At 49.9% G+C, this 13,976-nt stretch overlaps 1 protein-coding gene across 1 annotated transcript in view; it reads right to left on the minus strand.

Moving 5' to 3' along the window:
• Positions 1-13,976, minus strand: part of CAPN2 (calpain 2) — a 55,797-nt gene that overhangs the window by 40,789 nt on the left and 1,032 nt on the right. The window contains exons 2-5 of the mRNA XM_021718586.1: positions 13,363-13,715; positions 11,111-11,232; positions 10,763-10,883; positions 9,546-9,660 (exon numbers count right to left, since the gene is read on the minus strand). Of these exons, the coding sequence (XP_021574261.1) occupies positions 9,546-9,660; positions 10,763-10,883; positions 11,111-11,232; positions 13,363-13,715 (711 nt within the window). The remainder of the gene's footprint in view (positions 1-9,545; positions 9,661-10,762; positions 10,884-11,110; positions 11,233-13,362; positions 13,716-13,976) is intronic.

Consider the following 13,976-nt stretch of genomic DNA (forward strand, 5'->3'; position numbering starts at 1 on the left):
CACCATGGATCTGAGCCATCCCCACACTCTTCTTTCGGATGTATGCTTTGGAAAGGTGCCTGGGATGGGAAGCTGAGCAGACAGATGAATTTGCTGGAGAAAGTGTTCTTCAAGAAGCTGTGGGGGTGGGGCGGGGTGGGTATCTCCTCTTTTGCTGTTTGTTATTCCTCCCAGGGCTGGCAGGAGACTTGGAGTTCCTCTCCTACAAGCTCAAACATCCCAACAATGCTGCCCTGACCCTGCACACTAAGACCTTTCTCCCTTCCTACAATATTTACTCATGATTGTGGCTGGGTTAGGCTGAAGCAATGCCGAGAAGTGTATTTAGTTTGTTTCCAGCAACTCACCTATCGATTCCCACTTCTCATCTGGGGATCCCTTTCCGGGTCACTCCCTTGCACCAGGCTCCCAACATGGGCATTCCCCTGGATGTCCAAGATCCCTGTGGCACTTCTCCCTTTACTCTCCCTCTACCGGTGGCTCTCAACTTAGGGCATTCCCATCCCCCCTCCGCTGGAAACATGTGGCAATGTCTGGAGACATTTTTGGTTGTCACACTGGGAGGTGTGGGTAGAGGCCAAGGATGTGGCTAAACATCTCACAATACTCAGAACAGCCTCCTACAACAGAGACTTATCCAGCCCAAGATGTCAGTAGTGCCAAGGTTGATAAATCACTGTCTATCTCAAACCTTGCTTGTCTTGTGCCTCATTCCTTCAGTCATTTGTTCCTTTGCTTTCCATGCTGACTGCTAGATAAATGATCATGGACCTAGATACTGAAGGCTGCTCCTGATTGAATTTTATCCTTCCTGCATTTTAACAGTCTCCAGAATACCTGACACCGTGCCCTGAAGGGACAGATCTCTTAAGGTCCAAGGCTGCCCAGCGAGGGAGGGAGCCACCTTCTCAGGCAGCTGTGAGTCTTCCCTTTGGATAGGAGGAGGAGGAACCCCTAAAGAGTCGACTTAAGGCCACCTCTCTGGAGCTGGCAGGAGGGGATCTCTAGAGGAAATGCACACGCTACCAGCCTGCCAGGTCTGAGAGGGTGGCTGATGACTCACACTGGGCTATCCCTTCACTGCTCATTTCACGGCCTGGCAGCAGCCCAGAAAAGGATACCCCAAAGCGGAATTCCTCACACACATACAGTCACTTCCTGTCTATACTATACGGGGCTGGAGGAGGAAGACAGTCCTCTTTTTGTTAGCATCCCGGCCCTCATGAACACAAAGGTCTTCAGCCTCCTTCCCTAGACTGCATGGCAGAACTGTGGGCAAGGGCGGATCATCCAGACCATGTGGCCCTGCCTTTTCCATCCCTTCTCTCTGCTTCCTGCAGTGGGGGGAGGACCTTAAAGGGAGACAGGCAGGGGACAAGGATGCTGGGGCCTAAGGTTCATTCTCATGCTCTGGACTTTGGTGGTGACTACAGAAGGTCACCGAGGCCCCTTCTTTTCTCGGCCATGCCATGGGTCAGGAGGACACAATCTGTAGCAGGTTTCATCTTTGTGCCCCCATTCTCTGCAGCCCTGACCTGCTGAGCTGATGTCCCCATGATCACTAGCTGATAGCAGACCCAAGCAGAGGTAGCCTCTTGTTCCTCATGACTGCCTTCTCCCCCAGGCACAGCCCACTGAACTGCCTGAGAGACCCGGAGAGAGCTCCCTTCCTCCTGATTCCCTGCTGCCATCACAGACTCCACAGAAGAGAGAAGGAAGGGGGTCCTTGCCCTCAGCTTCCAACTCCTGTCTCATATCCCTCCTCTTCAGGAACTCTCCTTGCTCACCTTCTGCAGGAACCAGGGGACAATGTCTATTTTCCTGACTTCCTGGGGGCATTCACAATGTTGAAATCAAGGAGAAAAGTCCCACCAGGGCTGGGGCAGCAAAATGCCCAAGAAACACCATCGTGAGGATGGGCCCGGCGAGGATGAATGCTGGAGACTTTCCTAGTCTGATCCTGATCCCGAGAGATGGATAAACCCCCAGAGGCCCTGGGTTCCAATGGTACCTTTCAGTCACGCAATCTTAAAGTTCCCCATCTCATAGGAAAAGGAAAAGGAAGGACACCCATTTCATAGGTAAGTGGTAGCTTGTGGCTAAAAATCACAGGGGGCAAGTGCAAGTGCCCAGAGAGGAGAGAACCCAAGCTGTGTGGCACTAACAGGTCTCTGGGAAACATCAGGATGCCAGGACCGTTGTATGACCCTGGGAAGTTGGAACAGGAGATTTTACTGAGTCACCTGAGCTTCCCCTCTGTTACACCTCTCTCTAAAACTTCTGCAGCTGTTAATGCCAAGTGCTGAACCTGGGGCCCGGTCAGGTATTCAAGAGACAGCACAATACGGCTCCACCTCCCCGTTCCAACCTCACTGGACAGTACTGTCCCAGCCATAATCTCCCTAAAGGCACTGTGATCTGCAGGTATTCACCCCTTACTATGTGTCGGCCTCTGACACTCAGAGCTTTCTGTGAACTATTACATTTCATCTCTGTGGTCCTCTGAGGTAGGCTCTATTATTACCCTCCTTTCATGGACAAGAAAACCGAGGCTTGAAGAGGATAGTGACCCACCCAAAGTGACAGAGCCAGTAGGGCAGAACTAGGAGGCCAAACATAAGTTGAGCTGGAGGTAGATGTGTGTGGATGCAGGGGGCTGTCATGACAGGTCAGATTTTATTTTATTTTATTTTTTTGAGTTGGAGTCTCACTCTGTCGCCCAGACTGGAGTGCAGTGGCCGCTGCCACAGCCTTGCCTGCTAGGCTCCGGCGATCCTTCCGCCTCAGCCTTCTGAGTAGCCAGAATTACAAGTATGCGCTACCACGCCCGGCTGATTTTTTTGATTTATTGTAGACATGAGGTCTCGCTGCCCAGGCGGGTCTCGAACCCGCGGGCTCAGGCAATCCACTCACCTCAGTCTCCCAAAGGCACGGGATTACAGGCTGAGCCACTGAGCCCGGCTACAGGTCGGATTTTAGAGTCACAGGATGTCAGAAGCAGTGGGGACTCAGGAAACTCTGATCTAACCCTCTCATTTCAGAGACAGATGAGACTACGGTCATACAGGGGTGTGGCCTGGCTCCCGGCCACAGGAAGCTGGGGAAAAAGTTGAGGGAGCAGCCAGACAAGTAAAAAGTCATCCTGGGACCCAGGGCTCATGTGTAGCAAGCTGGAGCCCTGGAATCTTGCCCTAGGCGCCCTGTGGCTTCAAAGCAAAGTATATGGGGAACGGGGAACTCTCCTTATGGGGTTCCACTCCTGGAGGGGACATAGCCAGTCAAGGAAAGATTTGTCTTTCAGGCATCAGATGAGGCTGGGGCCCGGCTGTATGATAGCCAAGGCTGGGGGCAGCCAGGGCCAGAGAGGGGCCCCTGGCATAATAGCAGGGTTAGTGGTTTGCCTGCTCTGTTTCTGAGCTGTCTTAAATGCAGCAGGGAAGGCAGTTAGGAGCGTGGGCAGCCTCCACAGAGCGAAAAGTGGCACAAGAGCATCTGTAACCAGAACTGACACTGAAGGGACACGATGGCTTGTGGACAGCGTACGTCTGCCTCGGAAGGCTGGCTGGCGCTACTGTTGGGTTGAGGACAGGGTGCTGGGGCTGGTAGTGAAGTCATCGTTTTAAAGAAAAATAATGGATTTGCTTTCTCCATCAAACCAGCCAACATCTATTTTTTATTCTCTCTCATTTTTTTTTTGATGACATGCACACATTTTTAAAAGGTACCTGAAAATTCCAATAGACAGGCATCCTACAAAATCCCTGACCAATACTCCTCAAAACTGTTAAGGCCATTAAAACGAAGTAACGACTATGAAACTGTCACATCCCAGAGAAGACTAAGGAGACGTGGCACCTAAACAGAATGTGGTATCCTGGATGGGACCCTGGAACAGAGAGAGGACTTGAGGTAAAAAAGGGAATCTGAATAAAGTAGAGACTTTAATAACAATGTATCAATATTGGTTCATTAATTATAATAAATGTACCATACTCACATAAGATGTTAATAACAGGGGAAACGGCATGTGAAATATATGGAATTCTGTACTACTGTCTTGGTTGTTCTGTAAATGTTCTAAAAATATATATATAAAGTCTGAAAGGACAGACTGAGAGCCGAAAATCATTTTTTATCTTGTTCTTAAACCCTGACACAATGATGAGAAAGTAGAAGCTATGCTTTTGGAGAAATGGACACTTTAGGTAAAATTAACTTTGCCGACTTCATCTATTCAGAAACAGACTTCCTGGTGCCAGGTATCAGAGGTATCTCACAGTGGCAATCAAGTTTGACTAGAGTAAAGGGAATTTACAAAGCCTAAGTCATCATGCATTGGGCAAGGATTGTAAAAGTCATGAAATTTGTAATTACAAAAGTTATGACCGCTGAGAGGGAGAGCAGGTGGGGATTCAATCTTCCAGTAAATTGGACACTATCTACAGGGAAGCCAAGGATCAACCGAAGTCACCCACTGGGAATGCCTAGGAGATAAGCAGAAGTGCACCCTCCATTAGCTCTAAGGAATGTTGTTTGGGAAGGTGCAGGAGAATTAGAATCCTTGTCATGCCCTTCTCTAGGGGCTATGATAATGTGAGAGGACATTAGTGGGTCTCTGTGTCACAGGTTCTTCAAGACATCCACAGGTGGTTGATAAGGAAGTCACGGCAGTCACATCTACCTGGTAACAACATCTCCAAGGAAAAGGATTTAAGCAGGGGTTTAGGGGGTTACGGCGCCACACTCACCTAGAGTGTAGGCCCGCTCCCTGTCTGTGGGGGGCGAACTTTTCTTAAATTAATCTTATCTTCTCTCACATCTGTGTGTTACAATTCTTTGCATTTACTCGGATCTCTGGGTTGCCGGCACACACCTCTGGCTTGCTGGCTCCGGTGGTGCTGCGCCTCCCTGTGCCTCTCCTCTCTCCTCTCCATCCATCCACCCTCACCCCATCTGAACCCTAACAAACTCTATTAACTTTTTTTTTCTTTTAGTTGGAGTCTCACTCTGTCGCTTAGGCTAGAGAGCAGTGGCATGCTCACAGACCCTGCAGCCTCAACCTGTGGGGCTCAGGCTATCCTTCTACCTCAGCCTTCCAAGTAGCTGGGACTACAGGTGTGGGCCACCATGCCCAGCTAATTTTTTGATTTATTGTGGGGACGAGGCCTCGCCATGTTGCCCAGGCTGGTCTCGAAGCCCTGGGTTCAGGAGATTCTCTCACCTTGGCCTCCCAAAATGCCAGAATTACAGGCGTGAGCCACGGTGACCGGCCTATTAACATTTTTAAAAGCACCTGTTATAAAAATAAAATTTAAATTTCATAAGTTAACAATTATTTTAAAATTCAATTTTTAATATTGAAGAGTGTACACCTGCCCCCTTTGTGTTTGTTAGCTTCCTCTGTATTTCTCCTTCTTCTGAGTGTCATAATCTACCCAAACACAGGCTCCGTGTCTGCCCTTCCCCGTTTTGGCATTTCCACCCTTAGATTATGAGCTTTTCAAAGACAAGGGTCTGGTTTCCAACCCAATTTATTTTTTCCTCCTTTTGTCTTTTCTCCCCCATTCTCTATCTCTTCTGTAATGTGGTGAAAGAACTTTTCACATAGCTGGAATCAGCCATAATCACGGTTCCTTGAATCAGTTCAGGGTTCTACAGTGAGCCAAGTGTGTCTGCCTACACAAATCTCACTTTTCACCAGTCTTATCATTATCCCCATTTTACAGAAGAGGAAACTGGGTCTCAGAGAGGTTGGATAACCTGCCCAAAGGTACACAGGCTAATAAACGGTGGAAGGAGCAGGACTGGAAACTTCCCCTCTGGCTTTCTTCGCCCATTGGTCTGGCTCATTCCCCACTCTCTGCTGAGCTGGGCTGTGGGAGAGAACACCCTGTAGCCAAATACCTTCCAGTTGTTCTGGAAAGCCCATGTGACTCTTGAGGTAGAAACAGGTTGATCCTCCTCTGAGGGGGCCAAGGGACCATCTACAGGTTACAATGAAATGGGGGTGTGCTGTTTCAATAGCACAGTGAGGGCAGCCCTGTGCCTTCATGGCTGGGGCAGCTGCCTTTACCTGTGAACTGAGGGCTGTAGGGGGAAGAGGGGACAGTGGAGATAGCTCAGCAGCAGCTCGGGGAAAACCAGACTTTGAATATCCTGAGTCCCTGGGGCCATTTCAAGCCACAATCATCTCTAAGAACACGGATCCCACCATCAGCAATTACAGAGCCCTACTTAGCGGCCAGGCCAGCTGGCTGAGCCTCAGGCTGGGTCTCCAGCTCTCAGAAGTGGATTCTTAGTACTGCAGGTGGCTCATTGTCAGAGGAGCTCTGCAAACATAGTTCCAATGACTTTGGGGAAGTGTAAGTCAAGCCTTCTGGGAAAGAAGGTGGGAGCTTATGGTTAACTATTGCCAGGCAGCTCAGTCAAGGAGGCAGGCATTGGGCAGTATACAAGTCTGAGGATGTCGTCTCCCCAGCTTCCTTGGATGGACCAAGTAAGGCTCAGGGAAGAAAGTGCAGGCAGAGACTAATCTTGCTAAGAATTGTTCCTCAGCACAGCACTATGGTGAATCTGGGGGGAGCATCCGTTATGAAAAGGGTGCAGGATTTAAAATTAGATCAGCGTTTATTCCTTTGGCAATTATTAGTTGTGTGGCCTTACATGTATCTTCCCTTCTCTGTGCCTCAGTTTTCTTTTCTTTTTTTTTCTTTTTTGAGTTGGAGTCTCACTCTGTCACCCAGACTGGAGTGCAGTGGCCGTTCCCGGCCACTGCAGCCTCAAGCTGCTGGGCTCCTTCCGCCTTCCACCGCTCCTTCCGGTGATCCTTCCGCCTCAGTCTTCCAAGTAGCTAGAACTACAGGCACGTGCTACCACGCCCGGCTAATTTTTTAATTTATTGTAGAGGTGAGGTCTCGTCAAGTTGCCCAGGTGGGTCTCAAACCCACGGGCTCAGGCAATCTACTCACCTCAGCCTCCCAAAGCACGGGATTACAGGCTGAGCCACTGAGCCTGGCTGCCTCAGTTTTCTTATCTGCACAGCAAGATTAAAATTAGTTACTTTAGGCTGGGCACGGTGGCCCATGCCTGTAATCCTAGCATTTTGGGAGGTCAAGGCAAGAGGATTGCCTGAGCCCAGGGGTTCGAGACGAGCCTGGACAACTTGGTGAGACCTTGTCTCTACAACAAATCAAGAAAAATTAGCCAGGCATGGTGGCACACATCTATATTTCCAGCTACTTGGAAGGCTGAGGTGGAAGAATTGCCTGAGCACAGCAGGTTGAGGCTGCAGTGGCGTGAGCATGCCACTGCACTCCAGCCTGGACGACAGAGTAAGACTCCAACTAAAAAAAAAAAAATGTACTTTAAACTTGGGATGGTCCCGAGACATAATCCAATGAAAAAATGCTCTACGTGTTATACAGGTGACAGGCACTGTTATTACACCATGTGTGATACTCTAACCCTCTATCCTGCCAGCACAAGGAATGAGACTAGTTAGGTACCAAGGACAGCTTTACAATAACTGAATGCCACACCTTAGGGGATCTTTGAGGTCGCCTTGTTCGTCCTCCCTCCCTCTCCATTTTCAAAAGAGTCTGAGGTTCTGGGCAATGACAAGTCCAACTACCAAGAATGCTGAACCCCCCCTGGCATCTCTGGCCACGTGGAGGTGAAGGGGTATTGCTGCCATGGTCCCTGTTCCTGATGCTTCTCAGCCCATGCCCAGATGCCAGAATCGGGGTGAGAGTTTAGTACACCACATTTCACAGACTGTAATCTAACCAGCGTTCTCCAAAATGAAAGGCCAAAAGAACAAAACTGCCAATATGACATTTAAAAAAAGAAAAAAAATCTTAGAAATCACAGAAATCACAGACCAGTTGCTGAGAAAGTGTTAAAACGTTTACATTCCACCTTGCTTACAATTCCCCTGGGAGGGGAATTTCTCCCAGGAATGTAAGCATTGCTGGTCTCCTCTCCAAATGGCCTGGTAGCATTTAAACAGGACTGAAATCATGTGTTTGTTATTTGCAAATCGGCCCTTAAGAAGTTGTCAAACTTGGAAGTAGAGGTTTAGACCAGGTATGGTGTTCCGCAGTTGCCTCTTTATCTCCGGATTTTCTAAAGGCCCCGGGTTGGTCTAAGTTTCTATCAACTTCCAACTCCATTGATTTCCATTTTCTCTAACCAATGGATTTTCCTGGAGTACCTACCTTAGGTGCCCAAGACTCCTGGTCTTCTATCTTTTGTGAGGGAAAGAAGGGGGGAAATGGGAGGCTGCTTTCAGCAGGTAAGAATGTACTCTGGCATCTCAGGAATCTTCAGAGTCTGAGCTCAGAGCAGCTCCATTTCCCGCCCAGTCCTGGGTCCCCTTCTCCCCTAATGGCTGTGTCTGCCCTAATGATTCATACAGCTGTCTTGAGATTCCTCAGTGGTTGAAATTTTTCCAGGCTCCCTCCTAGGGAGTCCACTCAGGGTTTAAACACACAGGCCCTGGGGTCAGACTGACTGCATCTGTATACCAGGCCCCCACTTCAGCTGTGGGATGACCTCAGCATCCTCATCTATGAAATGGAAATAATTACTTTGAGATTTTGTAAGTATGGTTTGGTGTCTGGGAAAGAGCAAATGCTCACTAAATACTAGGTGTTATAATTAGGAACCTCTACTAAGTAGGTGAGGACAGAAGGGAGAACCAGTTGAGGCTGATGGCAGGAAATAGGTTTTTGGTTTATCAGAGCAAGTAATCTGCTTTAGTAATTACAGATCCAAGTCTATTTTGGGGTAAAAAAAAAAAAAAAGAGGGGTGGATTTTATGAGAATCTTAAATAGCAGTTCCAGGCCGCACTCTTGGGACTTGATGGAAGCCTTGGAGGTTTCATACTAAAGCTAGAGGACCCTGCAGGTTCAAATCCTCCAGAAGTACTATAACCACAAATCAGAACTTGACTCCAGAGAGCAAGGTTTCAGACCCTCACACTCCAGCTGCTCCAGCTGATTTTACCTAAAGGAACAGGAAAACGGCCTTTACAACAATGAGCACTGTTTCCCATTGTTGTGATACCATGGTGAGCTTGTCCTGCAAACACTGAGAACTTGAACTTCCTCTCAGCAGCAAGCCTTAGGGTTTTCACTTCCTTCATACTGAGTCACTTTCCCTGTCCCCGGACCTCAGAGAACCAATGTCTTAGAGTTGTCATTGTCCTAGGGGTGTCCTCCCTGCTGGCCCTCAGCCCAGAGCCCAGAGCCTGTTTCATGAAGCACTGGTAGTACTGGCCCACGAGACCATGGGGTGGCTGACATCTGAAGTCTTCCCAAGAGTAGCATCTTTGTAACCTCAGCAACTAGCCCAGTGCAGGGGACACAGAAGGCCTCATCTGTATGCCCAGTGTAGGGCTGGGGGTAGAACCACTGCCCCCTAGCAACAAGAAATTCCAGGGAGCTGGAAATGGAAATAACCAAGCTGCTTGGCAAGGGGAAGAAGCCACCGACTGTCCCCTCCCCCTTCCAGCCACAGCCTTGCTCTGGATCCTATCACTTACCCAGGGCTCCTTGGCAGATGTCTGTGCGGGTGGCTCCTCCAACAATAAATTGGGGGTCAGCGCAGAGCTCCTGTGAACGAGACCCACAAAGTGCAGTCAGCCCACCAGGCAGGTACTTTTGCAGTTAGGACGCCTCTGTTCTCAGGGGGTCTCTAACCCCTTCTCCCCCTCCCCCTGGGGAACGTTTGTAGTCACCATCAGAGCTCTGTGCCATGAAGTCCTTCTGACTTCTGCTCCCTGAGCCCTGATGGGTAGGTGGGTGATCCTCCTCGGTGAGAAGGGCAGTCACCGAACTCTGCACACTCCAAACCTGCTGCTTTCCGGGGGCCACAGCGGCATCAAGTCAGGCCTTTTCTGCCAGGCTTTGAGACCCTCCACACTCCAGAGCTGCCCTACCCGCCTCGCTAGCACCCTCCCCTCTCTTCCTGCATGCAAATCGTTTTGCTTGCATGGAATTCCTCCCCTTCCCACCCTGATCCCTCCTTTTCCACATTGTACCATATTTTAAGGCTCATTGCCACCTTCTCCATGAAGCCTTCCCTCATAGTCCAACCCTCACCCATCCCTTTGAGTCTGAGTCCCAGAGTCTGTCCTCTGCAATTTAGTACTTAGTTGTGCACTGTCTGGTAGTGCTCATGGGTGTTATTCTGTTTTCTCTCCTAACAGATACCCTTTCCAGGGGACTGGAGCTTCTACAGGGCTGAGATACTTGGAGCATCCATATATTCTATGCCTGCTGTATATCACACACCATGCTTGAAGCTTTATCTCGTGCAGTCATCTCAAGAACACAAGATGGGGATTACCTGGGTACTGACTCATTTTACAGGCGAGAAAACAGCTAAAGGAGGTAAAATGACGTGTCCAAAGTTAACACTGCTCACAAGCGATAGAACTGATTGACCTAACACACCAACTCTTTCCACTCCTGCCTTGCCTCTAATTGATTAGTATCAAGTCTCTAAGGGTGTCAGAACCTCAGGGGCCACCGCCACAAGCAGCCTGATGCAAGCCAACCATGAAAAGTGCTGGCCGTTTCCGCAGCCCTCTTTGAGTGTGTTTCCTGACTCTGACATGCTCCACCCGAAGCCACAGAGGAAGCTGGGGCACAATCTGGGCCTCTCTCGACCCAGGCAACTTTGATTTGGAGGAGCTGCCCGGGTCTCACATCTGCCGGAGTGCTGCATGTAGCCTCTAGCCCACGGCCCTGGGCACACCCTCTCTGTCAAGCCGTTCTCCTGGGTGGGACCTGGGTGGGACCTGGATCTCCTGGGTGGGACCTGGATCTCGCCCCTGTACACCCTGGCTCGGATTGTGGAAGCTCTCCGGAAGTACAGCCTACAACAGGGCACATTCCCTGCATGCCTCTGTGTTGTGCCTCTCTGTTCAGGTCACTGTTTGGGGGACAAGAGAGACAACCAAAGTGCTCTTCTGCTGAGGCAAACAAAGCCAGCTTGGCCCACGGCCTGCCAGCGAGCACTTATCCCACTGATGGAATAGACTGGGCTTGAGCCTCTTTATTATAAACACTCATATTGGTAATCCTGAGTGCGCAAGGCACTTACCCCAGAAGGATTTTTCCATTATGTTTCAGAAACTTTCTTGTGCCTTTGGCAGTCTCTCCAAAGGAGTCAAAGTTCAGAGTGGCGATTAGTGACGCTTCAGAACACTGAAACTTATGCAGAGCCTGCAGGATGTCAAATTAGATACAGGATGCACCCATCACAGGAGAGGGGCTGAGGGCTTGGGCCTTGCTGTATCATTTTGGTCACCTGGCTCTGCCACTTATTTTATAGGCCTAGGACCTGGCAAGTTACCTCGCCTCTTGAAGCCTCAGTTTCCTCATCTGTGAAATGGGGATGGTGATATATCTACCATAGAGGATTGTTCTGAGGGTTAAATGAGATAACTATGTAAACATGCCTTGGTCAGGACTTCATAAATGTGACCCATTATTATTACCACTATTGAAGAAGCAGTTGATGATAATAATCCCCGAACTTGGAGACACAGCATATGGGTCTGAGGCTGCGTTCAGCTAGCTGAATATAAGCAAGTGATAAACCCCTTAGAGGTTTCGTTCTCTCAGGGGAAACAAGAGACTAACAATACCTGCCCTTGCTCCTGACTGGTTGCTGGGGAGATCTGACATGCCATCCATCTTTGGGTCATGCCAGCTTTCCCCTCACTGTGCCCCTGCACGGCCCTTGGATCCCACCTGGCTTCAGCCATTTCCTGCTTTATCCCCTGGCCCTCTCTGGTGCCACTCTCTTGCCAGCGTTGTGAAATCTGCTGAGAAAGAGCGGGCCCTCCTGGCTGCAAGGCTGACCTGCTCTCCTGCCCTGCCATGTCCCTTGTTTTCACTTCCTCATGGACCTGGTTTCACTGTCTCCTCCCTGCCTTTATCTGGCACCCCTTCCACCCTGGGCACTCTCCCTCTTTCTCAGGTGCCTTTCCTAAACGACTTGATCACACACTCCTCATTTCCCGTTTCCTGACTGGAGTCTGCAGCAATCTGGCTTCTCCCCCACCTTTCTATTGAAATTGCTCTGCTGAAGTCACCAATGGCTGCTAATGTCTAAATCCAGTGGAAATGTGTTTGTTCCCCTTGCCTGACCTCAGGTGTTTGAAGGTAGGACAGAGGCAGGGAGGGCAGCCACAAGAGCTGGGCTCAACACGCACAGGCTGGGCATAGCCCTGGGTCCACCCCGTATATCTGTCTGACTCTGGGCTAGTGTTTAACCATCCTGAGCCTTGATTTCTTCAACTGCCAGATGGGAATAATAACAGCCACATTCCCTCTTGGATATGCAGTCCACAGCCACCTGCCCTAAGCAATGGCCCCGAGAGGGTTCTGGATCTCAATTTCCTCATCTGGAAGTCCTATGGGCGTTTCCAACTGTTGGAGGACTGGTCTGTCTCCCTTCACTAGACATCTGCCTTTTCCCCTCACTAGCTCCTGAAGTCTTCAGAAGCAGAAACGATATGCCCTGTACCTGGCATTTAGTAGGTGTTCAAGAAATGCTTATTGAATGAATGAAAGTATAAGTGTGTGAACTCACCGTGTAAACTGTAAAATGCTATACCAATATAAGGTGAACATATTCTTGTTTGTATAACACTTTCACAGACATGATTTCATCAGAGCCTCCTTACAGTCTTGCATTCATTCATTCTACAGATAGGTGCTGTCTTTTGTGTTCATGGATGTATTTCGTGGGCACAGGACAGTGCCTAGCATGTAACAGGCGCTCAATAAATATTGCTGAATGAATGAACACTGTGAAAGAGCAAGAACCATGCTAACCACTAGGGACATATTGGTAAATAATGTACACATGGTCCCTGCAGTTCAGTGGGCAGGACAGATAAATACTCCACATACATGTAACACTGTATTTATAAACTGTGCCAATACCATGCAGGAAATGAACAGGGAATAACAAGGTGGGGAGGCAGCAGCTAGGAATGAATGGTCAGGAGAGACCTCTCTGGGGAGGGCACATGTGACTAAGTCTGAAAGAATGAGAGTGAGCCAGACTCCAGAAACCCAAGTACAAGAGCACACCCAGCAGGTAAGAAGGCCTGAGGCAGGAGAGGACTGGCCCTTCGAGCAACTGAAAAGGGAGGTGCGAGTGGCAGGGTCTGGTGAGCCCCAGGAAGAGAGGAAATACCTAGGCATCACCTATTCCTTCAGATGAAGAAGCAGAGGCACTGGGAGGTTAAATGGCTCACCAAGGTCACCCAACAGGTTAGCAGGACGGAAACCCAGGTGCCCTGAGCCCTGGCCTAGGGTGTTTCCTGCCTCTTCCGTTACCTGTGGGCTGGATTTAGGGTGATGGAAGTGGCCTGGGAGCCTGCGGGGTGTGAAAGCAAGACTGGAAGGCTTGTTCTCAGAACAGGGCCCTAGAAGTTGGATTTCCCAGGAAGCAGTCCCCAGGTGTGGTGAGGGAAGCCTGGTGAAGTGTCTTGGAGGAGGAGGGACCGGCAGGGAGTGCACCGGAAACCAAACAGACAAGCCGATTAGGGAGCAGAACTTGTCCCCAGGCCTGGAAGGGCTGGGAGGACAGAGACCCTGCAGGGCGGGATAAAGGCCTTGGAGGGGTCCCCGGGGTTTCTGGCGGTGTAGTGATGGTGTGGCGCTGGCTCCTAGGAGCACCTCCACGTCTTCTGTTAATTTCCAATGTACATGTTATGGGGAGGTCTCACTGGCTCCCCTTTGGCAAATCAAACAGGAAACTCCAATTGGATACATCCAACCACCACGAATGCGTGAGACAACGCCTAGTCACCAAACGACCAGGCTGTGGCCTGTCGCCGCCCCGAAGCCGGCCCGACCCGAGTTGGAGACTGACTTTCCCTCGAAGGCGATGCCGCCCACCCCCCTTTCCCGCAGACCCGCTGCCCCGCCCACCACCGCCCACCGGTCCC

This window comes from Carlito syrichta, unplaced genomic scaffold, assembly GCF_000164805.1.
Source record: "Carlito syrichta isolate Samal-C Ts95f unplaced genomic scaffold, Tarsius_syrichta-2.0.1 Scaffold312843, whole genome shotgun sequence".
NCBI lineage: Eukaryota > Metazoa > Chordata > Mammalia > Primates > Tarsiidae > Carlito > Carlito syrichta.